This window comes from Cygnus olor, chromosome 1, assembly GCF_009769625.2.
Source record: "Cygnus olor isolate bCygOlo1 chromosome 1, bCygOlo1.pri.v2, whole genome shotgun sequence".
In the NCBI taxonomy this organism is placed as follows: Eukaryota; Metazoa; Chordata; class Aves; order Anseriformes; family Anatidae; genus Cygnus; species Cygnus olor.
In genome coordinates, this window is record NC_049169.1 from 21,614,015 (window position 1) to 21,637,208 (window position 23,194).

The window sequence follows — 23,194 nt, forward strand, 5'->3', positions numbered from 1 at the left end:
GAAAGTATATTTTATTTCACATACATATATTTACATTGGAGGAAACAACAACACTGAAAATACAACATTTACACATTCACAGATGTACAGTTCTGCACTCTCTCCTCTGTTAAGACCTGGCACTCATCTTCTCTTTGCAATAATGACAACATCAATTCTCAGTAGATCAAGCAACTGGAAGGTGTTACAAATTTTAAGACATATTGTTCTCTGCATGTGGTGCTGATATTCTTCAAGCTATTAGATGATGGGTTATTTCACTGGAGAAAAATGCTTCTTGCATGGCATTTACATAAGCTTCTATAAATTATAAGCATATAGGTTTATCTGTTTCAGCTTTACCATGCTATCAGTGATCCTTACTCTGAAGGTCTTAGTTATCTTTGTAGTAGTTATTAAAGTTAATTCGCAGTAGAAAGTCCTCCAAATGTGGCTGGTATCCTCTATTTACAAGCTTTGTTACCACTGGAAAAAAAAACAAAAAATAAAATAAGCTTCAAATAAGATTAATATTCTAATGTCAGTCAGTATCTGTGCATTTTTGTTTAAGGAAAACAAACAAAACCAGCCTACTGTTGCAATCTAAGGACAATGGATACAAATGTGTAATTTTGTATAAGACAGGTCCAGTATCTCTTTCTGGAATTATAAAAAATTTCAAATAAGATGCAAGAGGATGATTACATGTTGGTTTTAAGTGAAACTGTATTGTTCCAATAAAGAATATGCTTTCTCCAAGCTGCTTTTACAACAAGATGGGATGTTCTTATCATAGTATCAGCTGACCAGGAAGCATGTTTAGGTCCTGTGGTGAACTCTGGGAGAGACGTTCTGCTGAGGTTTTCTTAGGCAAAGTCCAGTGTGAGAGAGGATATCAAACAAATTCCTAGGACAAATCCCTTAAATTCTATGAATAAACAAACTGACTGCTCTAAACATCCTTAGTAACAAAGCAAAGGAGGCAACTGAAACTTCCTAAGCTCGTAAACATCCCATGCACTAACATAAAGGGAATCAGCAAGCAGCAGTAGCATGCAAGGAAGAAGGGAAGGTGTACAGTTAGAAGTCAGGGCCTGCACCAACGCCATTGAAGTCCAGAGTACTTTGTATTGGCTTTCAATGGATACTGGATCGATGCATTGTGAAAAGAGAGTACTTTACAATACACGGTGATTGAAAGAACAAGTGTACATGAACAAGCACACATTGGTTTTGTAGTGCTAAATAAAGAGGGTGTAAAGAACTGGGTCACTCGGCAGGTTTCCTTACAGAACGCTTTATTAATCTCTGTCCATGAAGCAACCATAGATCTCGTAGTATGGGCTTAGGTGGCTCCCAGAGGTGTTCTGACTTCCTGTTGAATTTGGAAGCAGCCATTCTAACTCATCCTGAAATATCTGTTTTTGGTCCTTTGACACCATTTTTGGACATCCTTAAAGAATAAGAAGGGCAGCTCATTTCCTGAAGAATATAATCTGACTAGTAAATATTCTAGAAAAATAGAACTAAGGAAACATTCCACTTCCTCCAGGAATTAAGGGGGTTCTAAAAGAAACCAAACCCCGTGAACTACCTTTGTACTCAGGGGAAGGACAAGTAACGTCTACTAAAAACATAAGCAAGGTCTGAAAGAGAAATGGAAAGGGAAGATACATTTCTTCATATTATAGACTAAAATGACAGCAAGAAGAAATTTTATCATGTTAAAGGACAAAACATTTGACAATTGATCTGTGCAGTTAAGAACTACTTGCCTGGAGCATTGGATATAAGCTTCAAATACTGCGGGGAGGCTCTCTGAGCCTTAGTCTAACATGGGAGTCAGAACTTTCAAATCTCGTAACAACAGTAATATTCAGCTGATGCAGACAGATAAAGCTTAGAAGTAATTTTACTTACAACTATCTCTCATGGCTGCCAATAAAAAGTTCCAGAAGTCAATTCCAGAGGAAAGAGAAATGTAAGCACGTATATAGAGAGCTAAGTGCTAAATCTTTATTTTGCAAATTAGCAAAGATTTATGGTCAGTTTGGGGATATCTGTTAGACTCCTTGTGTGGACATTTTAATTGATGGATATGCAGACCTTTGCAGGTAACACAGATTTCATTTGGGAACTACATTTTCTAACACACACTAAGTACACACATCTTCCTACTATACGCACCATGCTTCCAAAAGCTCTTAACGATAATTTTTTCAGTTGACTGTTTTCTTTTATCTTTGTCCCGGAAGTTACGCAATTTCTTACCTTTGAATAAGAAGTGGGAATAATACTTGAAGGTATTGTATGACTGCTGCATCAAACCAAAGTTGGGATGAACAGCCATCTGCTTCCCAGCATCAAAGCTCCACGACTGAGAGATCAGCTGGCTGCGGAACTTCAAAATGAGGCTGAAGATGCTATGTATAATGTTCATCACAGGGGCAGCCTTCTCGGTCAACAGACCTCTAACAAAACAAAAACAATGTTAAATGTAGCTGACATCATTTACGGGTCACAGGAAGAAAAAAAAAATGGGGTGACAATCCTTTACATTTCCTCTTTAGTTGCTTTAAAAAACAATAAATCCACAAGTCTGCAGCCAACTGCAACAGGGATTTTAAAAAGGGCCTAAGCATAGTTTGCTTGCTATTCCAAGAAACTGATACTTGCACTTTTGTATGTGATTTCTAGAATGACTTGCACGTTTGCAAAAGAGATATAAATATCATCTCTTTTGGTATTTGAAAATATATGCTGTCAGTTTCTTTGAACTCTAATCCCCTCTCATCCCATCACCCGGTATCCAAACAGCAACTTTAGGTAAGTTTTTCTTATTAAAATTAAAAAAAGATATATGAAAGGACACACGTTTCTTTTCTTGTCTATAATTTCTGTTCTCTACCTTCTTTTTCTCTGCCTCCCCACTGTCATTCTAGTGTATATACTTTAAGAAGAAACCAAATAAGCTCTAGCTGCTCTCCTCTAACTCCCACCACCCTCCTTCCCCGTGTAGAGTAACCAAAGGGCTAAAAGCCTAAGATTCCTAAAGGAGAGGTCTCTCGCACTGCTTGTGAATCTGGACAGAGGCATCGAGTCACAGTTGTTCCTTCATGGTCTAGTCCTGGGCACTGCACGTGCATTAAAGGCATATTAAATGTACAGAGGAAGCATTTTACAGTCCTTAAGCCAGGATTACTTGTGCCCACTGCTCGTGCAGAAGGGAAATAGCATTCATTTACAGAGGCTATGATAAGGGCGGGGGTGAGAAAAAACAGAATTGTGGCAAGAATGCCTTTAGTCTTCAGATTAGAGCTGTCCAACCTGGGTGGCCTTGAGGCTTACAGCGACAGGGTGAACAGGAGCTGGGGACAGCTCCAAGGAGTCTGGGGGACTAAGGATGGGTAGCTGAGGAAAAGCATCAACGTATGGATCTTGTTATGTGCCATGATGTTTATTTCCCTTCATAAGAAGGCTTCTACTCTAGGCAGTTTCATATATGAAGACTACTTATACAAAGACTTAGTAGTCTGTATAGTCAGAAGTCAGTTTTGCACACATACGCTAGGCCAAACAGATGGGTAGACTGGCAGCTCCATTAACTTAAATATTTGAAGTAAAAATAAGCGTGCTCACTTGCCTGAAGATTGCTTTGTTGAGGTATTCAGCGTGTGTTCTGTGAATTTCTTCCAAGTTGCCAACAGAAGACAGTTTGTTTCCAAATTCACACCACGTAACGTGAAGAATCTGATTAGCAATGTAACCTTGAATAACTTTCACAAAATGCTGCATTTCGTGTTTATACAGCTGGAGCTGTCGAAACTGAACAGAATTTGATGCGCGACTCACTAGAGCTGAAAATAAAAACAGAAATATATTATCATCAGGACCCACTGAGACCGTCTAAGCTCAGGATTCTTAAAGGAATGAATATTTCTATTAGTAGAGCCTGCTTAAAATGCCAAGGAAGTTTCTTTATTAAACTGTGACTTCTGAAGCTTGACATGACTGCTTTAAATCATGTTTATCATAAATCATCTAGCACAGAGTGCTAAAAGCATTTTAAACAGCACTTGTTATACTTACCAGTGCGTTTTAGGTGAAACCAAACATCCTTGAGAGTCCACACCATGTGCTTCAACTGGAGCAAAAAGGAGAAGATCTTGTTGTATTTGTTCATGCAGCTCTCCGTTATGACAATATTCAGAGGCCAGTCAACCTAAAAGAAATAACCGAGTGCTGATCGTACTGCATTTTTGTGCTAGAAATTATTGGAATATTTCAGAGCATTTCAGAGACATATAAATTAATGCATGTATATTCATAACGTAATGCGATGGCCAGGATAGGTAATTCCTGTAATTCCAATTACACAATTTTTGACTCCATTCTTAAAGGTATTCCATTATAGAATCATAGAATCATCGAATCATAGAATATCCCGAGTTGGAAGGGACCCATAAGGATCATCGAGTCCAACTCCTGGCACCACACAGGTCTACCCAAAAATTCAGACCATGTGGCTAAGTGCACAGTCCAAACGCTTCTTAAACTCTGACAGGCTTGAAGCCATTATTAAGAACTTATTCAACCACAGTACCTAAGAACCACGGTATCATTACAGTACTACTGCTTTCTACACATTTTCTTACCTTGTACCTGAGCTCTAAGCAACTCAGAGCATCGGGCGCGTTAGGCTTGAACACTTCAGGAAGGTACTTGAGGGCAAAAGAAAGATTGGAAGCAAGCTGGGTGTCACCATGAAGACTGTACTGTAACGCTTTATTCAGGATAGAATTAAGAACCAGTGGATTCAGCAATTCACCAGGTGTTTGCCCCGATCCAAGCTATGGGAAGAAGAAATCCTAATTACACAGTATTAATAAAGAGTGTTGTCTCTTGAACGCAGGTGAATTAAAGTGGTGACTGCCCTCCTTGCCCCACCATTCTGACTAGAAGGTTCTACTTCTGCAGTAGGGATGCACAAGCAGCTTATTGAAGAAACTTCTGAACTATTTTTGTCCACAGCATCAAGGTAATCTCATACCCGCACTGATTTCTTTTTGACATGCTGGACCGCGGTTTGCTGTGGTTTGGGAGCTGCGAAGCTTTCCTGCTGCAGGGAACGCAGCCTTCAGGCTTCAGTGGGGCAGCAAGCCAGGGAGAGGACTGGTGTTGGCCCTCTGACTCCAGTCTGCCCATCTCACCGACTCAGCACCCCCAGAGGCACACAAATCAAGCCATTCAGAGTCTAAACCCCAGAGTTCTCTCACTAGTTGGGAAAAGGATGTGTACATACCCTGGGATACAGGCATGTATCTGACTGACAACCAGATAAATTAACGCCGCCTATCCCTCCTACCTTGCTGCCTCCCCCTGAACACAGGGGTAAGTCACAAGAATGCAGTCTCATCAGAGAGCCCAGCACTCTCTTCAGATGCCCTCCCCTCTGCTCTATAGGGTATTTGTGGCAAGAGTTGGCATTTTACAACACAGGCCTTTGCACTGCATCTCAAGCAAGTTGCAACAGGCTCTTACAACTTCGCTGCCGGCAGATGGGAGTAGGCAGAGCAGTAATGCAGCAGTTTTCACAGAAAACAGTGAAATTTCCTTCCCTAACTGTTTATCTGTCAGAGTTAGAAATTATTACTCTCAGTGTGCCAAAATTGCTGGAGAATAGGAAACATTACTCTCTTCCTTAGGATCTGAGCAAAGATCTTTTGCCTCAGTCCTTATGAGCTTAAAAGGGACAAGCTAGCATTCTAATTCACACCATTCTCTTATTTCCATCCAAATGAATCCAGAGGAGTTAAGCTAAAATAGACAACCGAAAAACAAATGTTAAGAAGACACAGCAAATACCTTCTCGAACAACAGGTCACTGAGTGACTGAGCAAACTCCCCGTCTTCCATTAATAAAAAATGTCTCAGTGCTTCAAAATGCTTCTCTACGTTCAGTTCCACAAAATAGTAATCAACTATTGCTTTGTTCACAAGAGAAACGCTAAGAATGAAAACACAGAAAAGGTATTATTTTTACAAGGAACTCCTTCTTACTGATAACATTCAGCTGTGGCTACTTCAGGCTAACGCTCCAGTACTTTGATATCCAAGACAGGATGACATTCACATAGGCCAAAAGAGAACGAGACAAAACTTATGATCAAAAATCTTCGTCCAGAATATGCCGGAATTAAAACCTACCACTTCAGAAAACTGGGTTTAAACTTTAAATCGTGTAATTTGCTTACCAGGGACAGGCTAATTCTGCCAGCACACAGCTCAGACTTAACGTACTCTGCTTTGCTGAAAACATTCACCTGTATACACGTACCTCTTGTAGCCAATACGGATGTTTAAAACTAAGCTGGTGAATTAGACCTTTCTATATAGAACTTATATACCATCAGATAGATTTATAAGATGGTCCAACACATATGTGGTTTCCTTATATATACCAGCAGCAACAAGAACAACTTCTATTAAACTTCAAAACAGTCCTGAGGACCATGGAGTTCCCACAGAAACGTAAAATATATCCTACTCAATATGCACAAGCTTTCACATAAACGATTTTCTTTTGTTTCCTCATCTTTCACCTACCAAAGAAAGCACAAACCTTATAAATAATACACCGCAATGCAAACTGCTGTAAAATCCAGCATTCTGATAGCAAACTCTTTCCCTCTAAGCCTTTGTATGTCAAAACAGACCTTCAATTTTTTAATTTACGCATAAAAATATATGTTTATGTTACTATTTATAATATAAATCTGAACTTTTTGGACACCCACTGGACCACTTCTGGAAGCAAAGAGAAAAATCAGGAAAACACATCTATGTGCAACTCTAGTCTCAAAAAAGAACTAATGAAGAATACTTCATGAAGTGTGAAGAATTAATCGGTATAATATGGATTCCCTATTTCTAGCAAGTACTCACTGAGAGACAAGTGGAGCAGTAATAGAACGTTTCATCAGCACTGGCAGGGACAGGAGCTCACTCAGCTGTACAGCCGTTTCATCTGTTGCTGACTGTACCATAGGGTCCACAGGAAAAGTGTATGATCTTGGTATCACATGATGCAGGAGATGGGAAACAGGTAGTTCTGCTAAATTTAAAAATATACAGACATTGTAAGTTGTTATACTTAAGCGATGTGATGATCTGTTTCTATTAATCTCCACAAGCCCCTCTACATTAGAAAAACATAACGTGTCAACATGTATTTCTCATCTTTGTGCCTAGAAACAAATTGTTTAGCTGCTGCAGTTCATAATACTGATAATTTACTGGAAATTCAGATAGTTTTTCTGGCACTCAGCTTTCTTGCTCAAGTTTACTGCACCTTCCTCTTGATCTACTATTCCACGAGTTCTACTCACACATCAAATCGTAACTATCTTGGTATTTTTCAATACAATACTGATCCGATAAGGCTTTCAAATAAGCTTGTTCTTTCTTCCACGTATCTTCCTCTTCCTCATCCTTAGTTTCGGGCGCACTAGGTTCAGAAAGCACAGTTTCTTGAGGCCCAGTATCCGGTGGAACTGATTGTTCAGGTTCTTCTGCCTAAAAGAAAAAAAAATGGAAAAATTACTCTTAGGAGAGCTGCTGGTTTTGTCTGTTCACACTTCATGTGTTCTTAGAGGTAACAGACTAGTTGTTCCATTTGAAAATAAGAGAGCTTACTTGCCTATACTGTTTTGATGTGCAAAACCCATACGGTATTACAATGATTAATAAATTACAACTGACTTACTACCTTAACTACCAGACCACTTAATCCTTTGTAGGAACAGGAAGTCTTCTGCACTACTAAGTTTGTTTCTTACCTGTACACGCTGTGAGGAATCTGGAGAAGGGTCCTTGCTGACACCATCTGCAATTACTGTAATTACAAATAAAGACAATTACTCAGACCTGCTCATAGTACTTAGTTCATACTTCAGATCTGCTCCCAAAGTTGTTCAAAATTTCTCCAATGGCTATAGACTGTCATAAAACAGCCACATCAGTAGCAGTCCCTCCCCACAGTCCAACCCAGGCAGCTTTGTGCACGTTCTCTACCAAGGGTCACATGAGGTCCTGTTTCACGAAGTTTCAGGCCCTTTTTAAAAATTATTTTTATTTCTCTGTTTCTTTTATATAGGCGACAAGACTAAGTTAAATTCTTGCCTCCGAATTCTAACAGCATCTAAAAACATACACAAGGAATTAAGAAATAAGTACGCATTTTGAACATAAACATTTACAGTGATTTTTAAGACCTCTTCAATGCTGACTGAATAAATGCAATTTTATTTTACCTTCTTGTTTCTCTTCTGGTGTACATTCTTTTTTGTCATCTTCAGTACTAGCATCAGGAAAGACTGGACCACTGTCAGATGACTGTGACTGTGGTGAAATCTTTTCCTTAGCTTGTGATGTTTTTCCTTCCTTTCTACTCGCTTCAGCAGGAGATAATTCTTCATTGTACAGAAGCAGCTGAACTGTTGAGTCAGATGAAGGGCCAGAAATGGTTTTACGATGAGGTATCGGATCATCTTCTGTAGATGGAGCCCACTTCCCTATCTGGATACTTGACTGGGATGCATGACCAAACGGGCTCCAACGAGATTTCGAAGGCTCTGTATCCGAAACCAGTTCTCCAATTTTGATGTGTGACTGTGAGGCATGCCCGTGGACGTTCCAGCGAGGTCTGGCTGAGACAACCTCTGACACGTTTTCACCAATCTTAATATTGGCATCAGATGCATGGCCGTGGATGTTCCACCGAGGCCTTACAGGAGCTACATTTGACACATACTCACCAATCTTAATATTGGCTTCTGAAGCATGTCCATGAATGCTCCACCTAGGTCTCGAGAGCTCTACCTCTGAAGCATATTCCCCAATTTTAATATGAGCTTCAGAAACATGTCCATGAATATTCCACCGGGGTCGGGTAGACTCAACTTCAGGAGTGTAGCTGCTGATTTTTATATGGGAGTCGGAAGAATGCCCGTAAGGATTTGAACGTGGCTGGTAAGTGTCCACCTGAGGCACATATTCTCCCACTCTAATGTTGGCATCAGATGCATGTCCGTGGATATTCCACCGAGGCCTTCTATACTCCACGTCAAACACATTTTCTCCGACTCTAACGTGTCCCTGCCAAGCAGCAGATGGCCTGAGGACTGTATTAAAATCATACTCGTTTTGCTGATGTACTGGTGTATTGCCTTCTCCTTCCAGCGCTCCGCTCAAGACAGGCTGATTTTCATTTAATTGAGAAGTCTCAGAGAGATCCGAGTTAATATTTCGAAATGCTTCATCTAGTAAAGATCCTTGCACGCTAATGGCAATGGGTTGTTCCTCTTGTGGCTTTGATAAGAAATCTTCTATATTCACATTGGATTCAGGCGAGGAATCAGCACTGTATAGAGGGCTGCATGCTTGCTCTGAACTTTGGGGATTGCTTTCAGACCCTGCAGCTTTAGGCTGAAAATGCTGACCAGCATTATTATTTGTCACCTGTGGCATGGTCAATGTTTTGTCAGTAGAAGTAACATATTCCAGTCCAGGCTCAGATCCTTTTCTGTCAGCTCGCTCACTAGAATGCAGAGGTTTCACAGGTGATACCTAAAAGAGAAATGATTATTTCACTGTATGGCTAACCACATAATCAAGCTACTTACTAGGGTACCACTTTATTACATGTGAGATTTTAAATTTTCCAATTTTTCACATGTATTACAAATACTGTGGTAACTACTCACCCTGCTGCTGTAATGAACCTTCGGTTTACTGAATGGAACTGAACTACGAAATGAACTCCCCGAGGGAAACCTGCAAAGCCTACCTGGAGTTTATGTAAGCAAATAAACTCACTTGTGAATGTGGATCTTCCACAACGGTGTTTCTTTCTAAAGCCAACTGGCACTGTTTATAAGGAATAATATCTAATTTTCTCCTGTAGTTTCCATCTGGAAGTTTCTCTAGCATTTCCTGTAAGTAAAAATGACAAAACAAAAGTCTTACAATGTACCAAGTACTACATTTTCTACAGAACATTTCTTTAAATCTTTTCAGAAAATACCTCGATGCGTTTTTGATCTTCCAATAGAAACTTAATACGGGCTGTTTCCAACTTGTGTCGCTGGATTTTCCACAAAGCTCTTTGTTCCCTACGGGCTGCATCATCAGAAAGTTTGCTATAGTGGTCAATCAATTCTTGCCTAAATGAAAGTAAAAACAAAGTTAAGTTACAGATTTCCACAAACTAATTTTCCTCTTCCTCTGAAGAATAAGCCCCTTTGGAACTTCAGAACTGAGAATTAAATTTTTAACAGTAAAACACAGAGGCTTCATTTACAGAGCAGTAACAAGAGGAGAGAACAGGACTGTATTCTTAGCATATATGTGTTCCTATAACTATGCTAGTATGTCACTCATTTTTTTTTTTTTAAGTATTTTTGGATCTAACAGTATAAAATGAAATAAAACTAGATACATAACAAAAGCAAACCAAATAATTAATTATCAGTGTAAACTTACCTCTGTCTGCTTTTTACTTCTGCTCTGAGACATACATGTGACCATTTTTGCTGTGGGCTTACCTTTTAATTCTAAGATGTAGCTAATGTTTTTCTTCAACCTCATAACAAAAAACAGACTGGACAGGACTGGCACAAATCAGTGGGTCCCAAACTCTTGAACTGCTAAACTATACTAAATCATAAACTTGCTCATAGATCACAAAAAATCCTTGCATCCATCTTTTAACTGCAAACGTTACCCTTGTAGGGCAATGTCTGGGAACTGCTAATGCCATAAATTGCAAAATAAAGTATTTTTTTCTGAGGTCTTTATGATGCTTTCGGAGTATCTAAGCTTGGGAAGACTAGTAAGATACAGTTACCTTGCTTTTTTTTCCAGTTCCTCTTCTAAAGCTTTCAGTCTTCTTTCTCTCTCTCTGAGCTCTCGGGCATAGCTGAAATCATCATCAATCTCCTCTTGTTTTATTGCAAGGCGACGCTGTATAAATATTTAAAACCTTTAAAAGCCACTCTCAATACCAGCTGTGATGTATGCATCTGCACAAAGTTCTTATTTGCACCTCGTGAGCTATCCATTCAACTTAAATACTGTAATTCAAAATAACCTTTCAATGATTTGTCTAAGAAATTCACTTAGCCTTTAGAAATACCTCCTGGTCTTTTGCAAATTGCTCCTTCAACTTCAGAAACTGTTCGCGTTTCTTTGCATCCAAAGCCATTCGTTCTGATATTTGTCGATCTGTATTTCAGTAAAGATACTGTTATTTTACATTAACAAACCCACTAGGACACAGGAACATATGAAACTCCATCACAGCTTACCATTAATGGCTTTTAGTACTTTGCTAGCACTTTCTCGAGCATGAACAATTAACTCTTGTTTGGCTATTTCCATGCGCAAATCCTAAAAAAAAAAAAAATCAACCAACTGAAAAAAAAATCAACAGGTAGATATATTTCTATTATTTTAGACTTGAAAATACACTGCTGCTAGGACAGAAGCACACTTTAAAATTAATTCATGATTACAGTACCCAAATATGAATCCAGCAATTCCTTAAAATGAAAGTATATAATCAGTTAAAATTATTACTGAAAGCTTATTAATCTCTAGACCTTACATCAAACCAAATCAATCCAATACACATGTACATTGATGCAATATGAAAGACAGAACTAAAAGTGTCCTGACAAAATGATTAGCCATGCAAATTATAAAAGGAGTATTATCTGAACACTAATTAGCTTGTTGCATTTGTTAAATTAGAATCTAACAGTATTTTCAGTGCTTTTCAGCAGCAAGGCAAATCTCTTGCTGCAAAGAACTAAGATGGAATTCCAAGCCTCCTTGAAAATATGAAAATACTGAGAAATAACAACACTGCCTCATGTTTTATAAGTTGTCTTAGAAGATTATTTGCTGCACTAACAGTTCAAACAGCAATTGGCCAATGAGAAAATTATGACCATGAATATAAATCCTTTCAAAGTTACAACATAAAATGAAGAATGAGTATTCGAGAAAAGAAATCCCAACAATCAGGTCTTTATTTTTTCATTCATTTACCTTTTCCTCCTTGCTTATAGAACTGTATCGGGCAATTCTTTCCATTCGACCTACGTACACTGCACAATCTCTCTCTATTTCTTTCAGCTCCTCAAGTGAAAAAATAACTGAGATTCGGGGAACAGGTATATCTGACCAACATATATAATGCTGAAAACAAAGAGAAATTTACTTTTAAATACATGTTTAAAATTGCAAAATGTTAGATTATGAGCTCATATTACAATTTTTCTTTTAAACTTAACAATGCTTAAAGATACTGATACAACCTTCCACAGAAGATATACATTCTAATAATATCTAATAATAATATCACTTATAATCCCCACAGATCCCCACCTAATAGGGACTGTCTGGAATGTAACTAACACCTACAGGAGTGAGCTCTACACAAGACATGACTCTTAAAAGTATCACCAGTGCACATCAGAGTACCTATTCTCTAAGCTGAGTAGCGTAATTCTTCTCTTCCACCTTACCCTCCCTGAATCTCTGAAGCAATTTTATTTGGTGAAGAAAACAGACCGGTAAGCTTTACAAAAACAGTGTGCAAGCATGCTTGCACTCTTTTCCCCAATCTATTGCTACAGACCAGAAGATAGGATGCCCAGTGTTAGCATAAGCAAAATGAAAAAACAACTGTTCAGGGTGTTATCATAGAAAGGGATGAAATATGACTGGCATTCTTCACGCAGATGGAAGACGATTGAACCTGGGTTCCCCAAATCCTGGGGGAATGATTGATGAAAATACTGCGTTAGTGACCAACAAAGCTGTCATTTATGATGGAAATGATTGCTGAGAGTTTTGCAAAGAGCCTGGTACTATTGGAGCACCTGAGTCATGGTTTGAGAATGCTTATCAGAGCAGACTTAGGAGAACTAGCAGAGAGGCATCTCACTTGAGATATTAGGCTTATGACTGGTATCTGATATTGAGCTGCCCAGCTCTGACAAGACCGGGCTGCTCTGACCTTAAAAGAAAGAGAACACTTTTTACTTGGGAAAGAATGCCTACAGATTTCAGACACCTCAGTGGTTGTTTCACTGGTACACACGCACAGAAAAGAGTGAAGACAAAAAGTACTTTAACATGTTCTTCTTACCAAGTATAAAACTTGTTCTGCAAAACACAAATAAACAACTATTTAAGCTCTTTTTGGAAAGGTAGTGGTAGAGATGAAATACGAGAGCTATGCAGAACTGAGTCAAGACCTAGTAACTAAGGTATCTTGAGCGAAAAATGGAAGGCACTTGCTTGGAAGCCTACATCACTCCTGCTTTTACAACGGAAAACAAGAAATCTAGCCTGTGCATTGTATATGATAAATCTGATGCTGTTAAAAATGTGTATTTCTGTAGTTCAGATATTAGCAAGCAGAGTGGATAATCAGATCACAAATACTTGAGAACAAATACTTGACTTTCATGAATCAACCTCTTGCTTATGCAGTACCATTTACCAATACAGGAATAACCTTGCTAAAAACCTAGCAAAAGTACTCTGAAGAGACGTGATTGTTTCAATATAATAGGAAAGAACTAAACCAATACTTACCCTAGGACAACACAATTTCAGCAAGTTTATGGTTTTTCCACATATGTATACATCATTAGCTATATGTTTAAGAAATACCGGGACACAATCTTCTACTTCTTTTGAAATCAAGACATAACCGTGAGTCCAGTAATGTTTATCTGCATATCAAAAAATATATATATATATAAATTTTTAATAATTTAATTAATGGCAAAATTGCTGTACATTAGAAATGTTCTGTATGCATACCATACCTCTGAAACAAAGATAATCCTCATTCACCTGGATCATAAATTCTCCATAAACATCTCTGAATACACCACTGTATACCCAATCATAGATAAATCTAAAAGAAATACAATTAAACAATATTGAAAATCAATCCTCTTGCCTTCTCATCTTTATTATGACCAAATAATAAGTATATTCTTTAAAACATCGAAGCACACAAGCTATAGACAGGATAAAAAAAAGCAATTAAGTGCTGTCACAGTGATATTTAAAGATATATACAGGACTGTGTGTATACAGGACATTTTTCTTAAAAGAAACCAACTTTATATAGAATATTTCACTGATAATTAGTTAAAAACAAAGAACACTGCCCTAGTTATTCCTGTATGTAAATTTATTAAGTATATATTAAAAAGCTCCGGTCACATCAGTGACACACACTTCAGTCTCATCAAAAGAGTACAGAGAGAGCAAGAAGCAGGACAGACTTATTTTAAAGAGATGTGGTGGGAAGAAACTGAAAGGGTATAAAACAAAGATACAATACCAAGCACTTTTTCTCTGGACCTAGAGACATTTTTAATATGTGAACAATAATGAGAACACCTATTTTAGGATATTCTTGCTTTTTCGTATTTGCTCTGTGCAATACCAAACTTTTAAAGAAATAAAAAAAGCAATTACCTGAAGCTATAGATAAAAAGGTTCAGAGCACCTTGAAGTTAATCTTCTCTTTTCTTAATAGTTCCTACACTAACATCATTTCTAGAAGCTGGGCCAGGGAAACAACAGGAAACCTTTAGTGCAGGAACCACAGTTCAATTTTAAGGTATTAAGTAAAAAGAACTTTTCATGTATTAGAACTGACGTTTCTATTATCTATTGGAGCAACAACTTCTATCAGTTAATTTCTTTCAGGTTGATAAAGGAGTGAGATAACACTTTCTTCAGAGGATGGATGCCTCCTTCCATGGCAGCCCTGATAGTCTATGATTGATGTTTTGATAAAGATCTGCAACAAATTCAGGAGTCAGTGCTGTACATAACTATGTACTAGTACACGTAATTTCACATTTTTCAGGTTCCTAGTGATGCCATGACATCCTGCCCTTGGTATTTCAGAAACCTGACTGCATGCTGTAAGTTGCAGGGCAGAAGCTGTTTCAATAAATCTCCTGTTAAATTGAGAAAATCTGAAATTAAATTTCTCTGAAGAATATTTTAAGTTAAAGGAAGAAAAACTAAGAAGGGTGTTCATGTTCTAATTTTCAGTTTAGAACATTTTGACAGATTTTGTTTTTCTTTTTAATATTATTGTATTTATTAAGTATCATAAACTGATGATGGACTACAGCTGTAATTCCTGTAAATAGCTATTTAAAAAAAATCAGTAGTGTCTTTTCAGAAGTATATAAAATAATGATTTCTAAATTGATGTGTAGTGCATAACAAAACTGCCAATCCAAGGAACTCTACTTCCTACTGTTAGTTAGTTATATCTACTTAATGAAAAATATTATTTTTTATCATTATTATTTTTAATTATTATTTTTGTGCTTACTGAAAAGCTCATAAACACAGTGGAAATAAGCATGAACTTTCCTAGTTTGCAAAACATCAAGAGAAATGCATCATTTACCAATTTCAGCATTTTACATAAAACCCATATGTTGTTACTGAGCTGGAAAAGAGAGGGAAAGAAGCATTCAGCAAAATGGATGGATCTGAATACGAAATTTAGCAGATACAGTCATATCTTATATTTTGTCTGAAAATGTTAAAAGCAGTTGTTAGCAGTTAGCAGAGTTGCTGACCATACTGCAGTTCAAAATTGCGCTTAAACACAGCTAGGCACAGAACAGCGTGGACGTACCTTGTGTACGGTTCACAACTCGTCTTCAACAAAGACAGAAGAACCGGATAATGCTCATTGCTACAGTTGTTGAGAGCCTCTTTGTACAGATATGAAAGCAATTTCACACCCTAAAAAAAAGAAAAAAATATTCTAATATTAGATGACAAATTCCACTACAACTTTAATAGCAAAAGATTGCTGAATCCATACCTTTAGATCTGTTTCACTAGACAGAGAAGTCTGGATTCACCTTCCTTTGGATCATAACTGCAGTTATGATGACTTTATCTGAGCTAGGTAACTCATTGTCACTTCAAACATACCTGTTTCTCTCCAGTGACTATAGAGTTGGATTAATTTGATTTGCTACAAACATCTCCTTTAGGTTGAAATCAAATGCACTCTAAAGCTTATTTAGGGTCCTTTTTTTACTTCAGGATTTGACAATACAGGACAAAATTCCAAATCTTTTAAATACTGGAGAAAAGACCCCAACATTCTAAGTAGAGGCTCAAGGTCATATATTTGGTAGTGTACAGACTAAGTATTTTATGTAAAATCCTACCTATTTTTGAAAAACATTGTCATTATTGTAACCAGAACAAAACATAAAAACATCAAATCAATGGTTACCGTAGGGAATGAAGCACCAGCTCCGCCACTGATCCCCAGTGTTGTTGTTCCTATGCCACAAAGTTCAGCTAGATATCTATAAAAAACATCAAAGCATATATAAGAAATTCAGTCAGAAGACTCTGAGATCACAGTGATGTGAACTTTGCTATAGCTGAGTATCATACAACAACCCTATGGTTTCATCTGAATGATAAAAGGGATAACAAAGAAATCAAATGTAAGACTTCACATGTTTTTCCTAGTACATTCAGGGATATAAAGAAGTCTTCCTGTGAAAATGCAGGAAAAATACTGAGAGACTATGTAAGAATGTTTCATATTGTCTCTTACAGTATACAAGAAAGAATAGATTGTATTTTTTCTTCTATGAAAAGCTCAAATATTTAATGTTATTCTCTTACCTCAGCTGACGACCTAATTTTCTGAAGAGAAAGCTGATTGTTAGAAGACTTAAAGTAGGAGGCGTTGACAGAACACAGGCTCGGTAATATTGAAGATACTTTCTCAGACCACTTGTGAAAGCCTAGTATCAATAGAAAATATTTACAAAGTCTTCCTGTTAAAGTTGGTGATAGCCTACTTTTATCTCGCATCAATTGTATCAGCAGGAAAACAAACCTTTAATAAAATATTTTGTGTGTGAAGGTGAGAGGGACTTGTATACAAACGAAAGGGTCCACACAACTTCAGACACTCCAACTAGCCAGATGACTCCTTTATACTCTTTCTACATCCAGTGCACAGATGTAGCGTGCCTGGGTACAGTACAATAGAGCCTCTTGGTTCATCTTCACGGAATTGCCCTTTTGAAGAGCTTCCCATTCTCTAACAGCTCTACGGTGAACCTAGGGAAACCTGTTTCCTTACTTCCATGCCTAGACTGGATAATGGAAAAAATCTCTTCTAAAATGTCTAACTCTTTCTAGCACGACTAGGAATTGCATATGACTTTTTAATTCAGTTTCTATTAGCATAACTGCAAATCAAGCACTAAGAAGGCATACATTTTCATAACTAATCCTAGATGAATTCCCTGCCTTAGAAAGAGATGAATTCAATTGATATCACACAGTGTGCATCCAGCTCAGCATAAGATACAGAGGGCTGACATGGAAAATTTGCACTTAATTCTGAGCTAAGAAAAAGTAATTAAAGCTATTAAAAATCATGTTTCTCTATTTCAGTTTCAAAGTATACTAATAATACATATTATATATATACACACACATACTGTATTAAGAAAGCTATTGTATTTTAAATTTGTATGTTTTAATGTATAAATATTTCTAAAATGTCTAAAAATTATATCCCTTTAGATTTCGACAGAACAACATGATTAAACAAATCATACTACAGGTAACGAAGTTCTTTTATCTGTTGTTTCAGTGCAGGCAAACCCTAAGTGCCCACAGCTCTGATTTAAACAGGGCTTCACAACGGCACTGTTCATTGCTGACCTGGGATGAGTAAATATAAATACTTGTACTGAAAATGCTTTACAGTTTTGCAGAAAACAGAAATTCCAGCCTTACATGAAATCAAAGTTACCTTCTCAACCTAAAATAAGCGGCCCATTAAATCTAGATGATTTAAGACAATCGTGCTACCTGAAACACAAGCCCTTTGTTGTATGACGAATCTAGGACTGGCTGAAGAGAGAAACGACTTAGCCGCGTGTAATAGGTTCCATATTCTGCAACTTCCGAGAGCAGGTTGTGCATCGTCTCCGGCGACGTTCCAGATACATAGACTCCCTCCTTTATCACAAATGTCTGGGCTGCCTAAAAGGAAACAAGGAGAAATAAAAAACCAAACAGCTTCAAATATTTCACAGCTGTATTCTGATTTAAAATAGCAAACATTTACATACCTAAATATGTATGCAGACACATTTTCAGTTTAGATACTCTGGTGACTCAGAGTACATATCTAGGACAATGTGATAAGCATATTAAATTGTAGCAAAAATTTTAAGAGCATGAATGATATTTTCAAATATACAGAATAAGACTCCTTTCCCCATTTCTTAATGAAAACCCAATCTACAAAACTACTTATGCTTCTAATTTCAATAATTCATAAACCTATTTTCACTTAGAGAATGACAAATATCTTCTGCCTTTTGCAATAAATCATAATTGCAATATATAAATACAACCTTACTGCAATTAGGTCACATTCAACTTTTTAGCAGTATCCACAATTTCAAGATCTCAAAAGAAATAAAGGTATTGAAGAGGAAATATCTACAAAAAGAAATACATGCAACTAAGAAGTGTAGTTAAAAATCTTCCATACCTGATTGAGTGAAAATGTAGCAGATACCACACCAATGAGGACATTCAAGACATCCTTAACCAGTTCAGGTTCTTTCATTAGCACAAGTTGTGGAAGCTGTAGCACTGTGTTACTAACTAGCTGCAATTCCCCTTCTCGAAGTTTGTAAAATTTGTCAAAAGCTTCTCTCCCAGCCTCAGTAAGGTACGGTTCTTCTTTTTTACCAGGTGGACTGTCAGAGTAAATGAAACATTAAGAGGTGACTACATGAGAAGAAAGAAACGTATCTCCTAAAAATAAATTAATAAATTAAAAAGGGCATTTCACAATTTTACGCAGCCAGTAATGCGTACTGACTACAGAAAAGGTTACTAGTAATATATTACATTGTCAAAGGAATGTTCATGCAGTCAATGAAACCATAGCCTTAACTCAAGACAATGAAGAAACTGGCAGATAATTTGAACATCATTTCAGAAACAGAGACCTTGCCAGAGAATTTCCAGCTTTGTTTGTGGCTTTCCCTGCTGCAGTCTCCTTATCAGGAAAATGAGAGCAATATGCTCAGAATACTATAATGACTTGTATGAGCACATTTTACCTCTTCCCTGTGAGGATTACCATTCTCTCCACAACAAATTTTCTTGCCAGTTCCAGTTCTTCCAAAAATTCCAAGTTCTAATAGTATTTACTACACGAAAGCTTCAGGTATCTGGTCTATATTTGACCCTAAGACCCTTAAAATCTAAATGGTAACAAGAAAAACTGTCTTTTACTCTGAGCAAAGCCAGAGTGTGCTATGGCGGCTTTGAAAAATCAGGGAACAGAAATGAGCTTCTTGAGCTCAGAGTGGAAAAAACACAGCATGGCATTGCGACAGATGCATCACTAGACTATTACTTAAAATTTCAGAAAACATACAGAACAAATTTCTCCTAGTAGCAGGCACACTACTGTTCAGCAGAAATGTAAGAAAGATATTTGCTGGATCTATTTATTTTTTAGGGAAGCTAGGAAGCTTTCAACAGGACTTCCTAGAACATTCTTTCAGGAGATGCATCTTCCACCCAACGGGCAAAAGAACTACAGGTCTAACATCACCACCAGGACATCAGTTACCATGATTTCTTTTGGTTACGGACAAAAGAAAAAGGAACACAATACTGGGGAATAGGGGGTTCATTCTTCTAGCACTCTACAACTAGCATTTTTCTTTAGAAATTGAAAATATAAAATCATTTGAGAATGAAATAAATTGCGTAGCGCATAGTCAGATTAGTTAGGAAAATGTTGCCTTTCACATAGTCAGCAAGTGTCCCTGTAAGCCCTTCAGTGTTTTTGACAAAATCTCTTCCTATAAAACAGCTGAAACTTAGGAACTAGTTTGTGGAAATTGCATGACCTTTTTTACTCTCAGTCATTATTGCAATATATTGAATTCTGTCCATTAAATACACAATTTTCCAGTTGTGTATTTAATTCCTCTACTGAGGTCATTTGGAATTAAGATGAAATGCACTTTCATACATTTGCATAAGATGCACAGGAAGTTTGCCAATAACATCAGACACGTACTACCCAATTCTTTCCCAGCATCTTCGTTTGCTCGGTCCGTAGGTAAGCACTGCATCCCACAAGTCTATGTCTGGAGTCATGCTTGGCTCTGACTGAGAATCGGGAGTCAGATTGGATGCTGACTGGAATCCCTCATCTTCTGACTGGTCTATGCTTTGAGGAACCTGCCAGAGAGAGTTCAAGTTTTGTATGTGAAAAGATATTACTGGAGAAATATATGCTAATAATGAAGATGTTTTGCTATCATTTGTGATCAAGAGACTCAACACAGCTCAATCAGTGCCCACCCACCCCTTTATATCTATTTTAAATTTCTCCTGTACTCACTCCTTCATTTGTTATGTTTCTACAGGTACCAATATCTTCACACAAAATGGCAACGACATCAAAATAATACACCAAGTTTGCTGATATTAAAATTAAAATTTACTCCTTTGGTAAGCTTATAGTTCTACAAATTGAGAATCTGAGCTCTTGGATATTCAACAATATGTAACACTAATTAAACAGTACTGCTCAGAATGTCTTTTAAACAGGTTATTAAAGCCCTAATTCTTCAGATTTGTACACATTTTGCTCAGTATAACGAACATAGTCGGTTCTCTTATGCTTATTCATATGCAGAAAATCTGCACGTGTTCAAACACTTATATGCCACATCCTCAACAGTTGTATGTGCAGAATAGTCCCCAGTTTTAGTAAAAGATTATCACAATTACATCCGCAGAAACACAGCGTGTTCTTCAGGAAATCTCAAACCCTGCAGTCTGATAGAAAGAGTACAACACTCATTAAAAAATTTCTGCCTTCCCTCAGTGATGACTTGCATCCATATGTGTACAGGGGATTTCTTTTTTAACGTGTCTGCATTTGAATTTCAGTTAAGACCTTGAGTTAAGGGAATTGCAAGAGCTATCCATATGCTAAATAGAGCAAACAAAACGTGGATTAAAAAGAGAAATACTAAAAACCTTACCAGCACAGTAAAAAACAGAAAGAAGGGGAAAAAAGTATATTTATCTAATACCTCTATGAGAATATAGAGTAGCAAAAATGAATAGAATGGACAAAAAAAAGATAAAGCAGAAACTGTACACAATGAAAAGGTCAAAGGACAGCAGGACCCTGGAGGTTTTATGAAATATAGTAACTGACAAAAATGGTTTAGGATACAACAAGCCAAGAAGAAAATACAAGAAGTTAGGTCACATAAGCACATACATTCAGACAGGAATGCTTAAGCAGTCAGGCTGAACGGTAACAGACAAGTGACAACGCAAAGGAGTTCAATATACAAAGCAGGCAAAAATCTAAGCAAAAGATTACTAGGGTGGGGAAGGCACAGGTACAGCTGATGGCTTAATGTCATACAGCCTATAGACATATGACTTTATGCTTCAGCTTAAATTCCAACACTGTCACGTTTCTATCACACATGAAATTACTACCTGTATTTTAAAAAGACAGTTTCAAAATGGCCTATTGAAAGCATGCATACACTTTGAGTCCGAAACAAATGATCCCATACTTTAATTGCAAGTCCAGACAAATCTGCATTGTCAGGCACTGGTGGCAAATCCAACTTGATGTCCATATCATACGTACGGCTGTGGACAAGAGCGCCGAAGAGCGAGACACGCGTTTCTCTCTCAAACTTGTCACCAGCAGGATAGTTCTGGGAGAACAAGCCTATAGCAGGGAGTCCAGTTCCAGGAGCAGCCTCCATTATCTGAAGCGTCTTCTGAATCGTGTCATTGAACTGACATTCTTCGCTTGTTATTAGAGATTGTATATCAGCTTCAAACACACTTACATCGTAATAATCATAACCCTGATACTTGACGTTTCTCCCAACATATTTGTTGTTTAGGAAATAGTCCTTTTTTTTGTGGTACGAGCTGAGGAGGACCTGTCCCAGCAAGCTGCACGAGGAGATCCAAGACAGAATTAACTTCAGTAAACGGTAAGCAATCCGCTGTTTCCAGCTCCTCCACGAGACTCTCCAGTCTGTCTGCCTGAGCACCTAGGCCACCAACTCTCAGGTTGAAAGACAGCATCAAAATTTTGTTTTTCACGGGAAGCCTGGAAATGTTGGATTGCAGCTTACGAGCCTCGTCTTGAAAAAGGTTCATGAAGAGGGCATTATACGCAACCCTTTTCAGATTTTGCTTAGCCCTCCTCTTGCTGATCTTCCGCCTGCCCAGGTGGACCTTCCACGGCAAACCTGCCAAGTGTGCTTCACACAAGTCACTGAACAGCTGCGTAATGCTCTCCATTTCCATCCCAGCTGCCAGGCTACAGCAACTACAGTCCAACACCGGCGCTCTGGTTTCATGTGAAGACCTGGAAACATCAGGAAAGAATGGAGACGTTTGTGACACACATACGAGAAACTGGCGAGTATGCTTTAACTGAAACAAAATGAGAAAGAAGAACACCGACCCAGTTCGTATTTAGGACACGAGCTATAAAAAAAACCACTACGAGTGGTCACAAATACAACGGGCCCCGGCGCGCACCTGAGGGCCTCGCCCCCCCCCCCCAGCCTCTCCCGGCCGCTTGGCCGAGAGCAGCCCCCCAGCCCTCGCTCCCCGCCCGTACCTGCGCCGGGCTCCACCGCGGCTCCAGGCTCCGGCACCGGCACCGGGACGTCAAAGGGACGTCACGGGGATGCGACGGGAGGCGGTGGTGCTGAAGCGGCCGCCCTGGGGCGGGACGGGGCGGTGCTGAGGCGGCCATGAGGCGGGATCGGCCATGAGGCGGGAACCCTGAGGGGGCAGCCATGAGGCGGCCCCGCCGCCGCTCCGCACGGGGACGTTCTGGGGGATCTGCGCCGCTTTCCCCGTTCCTGCTACACCCCCGGGGCGGTCGCACCCCCAGGAGGAATCATTGAGTCATTTAGGTTGGAAAAGACCTCCAAGATCATCTGGTCCAACCATCCCCCGATTACCGATGTCACCCACTAAACCATGTCCCTGAGCACCACAT

The 23,194-nt window shown here is 38.4% G+C and overlaps 1 protein-coding gene across 1 annotated transcript; it reads right to left on the reverse strand.

Moving 5' to 3' along the window:
• TUBGCP6 (tubulin gamma complex associated protein 6) lies at positions 1 to 22,971 on the reverse strand. Its single transcript, XM_040549502.1, is given in 27 exon segments — positions 1 to 465; positions 2,251 to 2,450; positions 3,623 to 3,836; positions 4,069 to 4,201; positions 4,635 to 4,829; positions 5,845 to 5,986; positions 6,925 to 7,093; positions 7,368 to 7,554; positions 7,818 to 7,873; positions 8,292 to 9,606; positions 9,856 to 9,972; positions 10,064 to 10,202; positions 10,886 to 11,001; positions 11,174 to 11,262; positions 11,346 to 11,427; positions 12,091 to 12,240; positions 13,648 to 13,787; positions 13,884 to 13,975; positions 15,737 to 15,846; positions 16,352 to 16,427; positions 16,756 to 16,877; positions 17,962 to 18,135; positions 18,653 to 18,863; positions 20,207 to 20,370; positions 21,735 to 22,097; positions 22,099 to 22,549; positions 22,808 to 22,971. Coding segments are annotated over 26 exon segments (5,238 nt in total). The 5' UTR covers positions 22,489 to 22,549; positions 22,808 to 22,971; the 3' UTR covers positions 1 to 373.
• Positions 22,972 to 23,194: the final 223 nt, after the last annotated feature.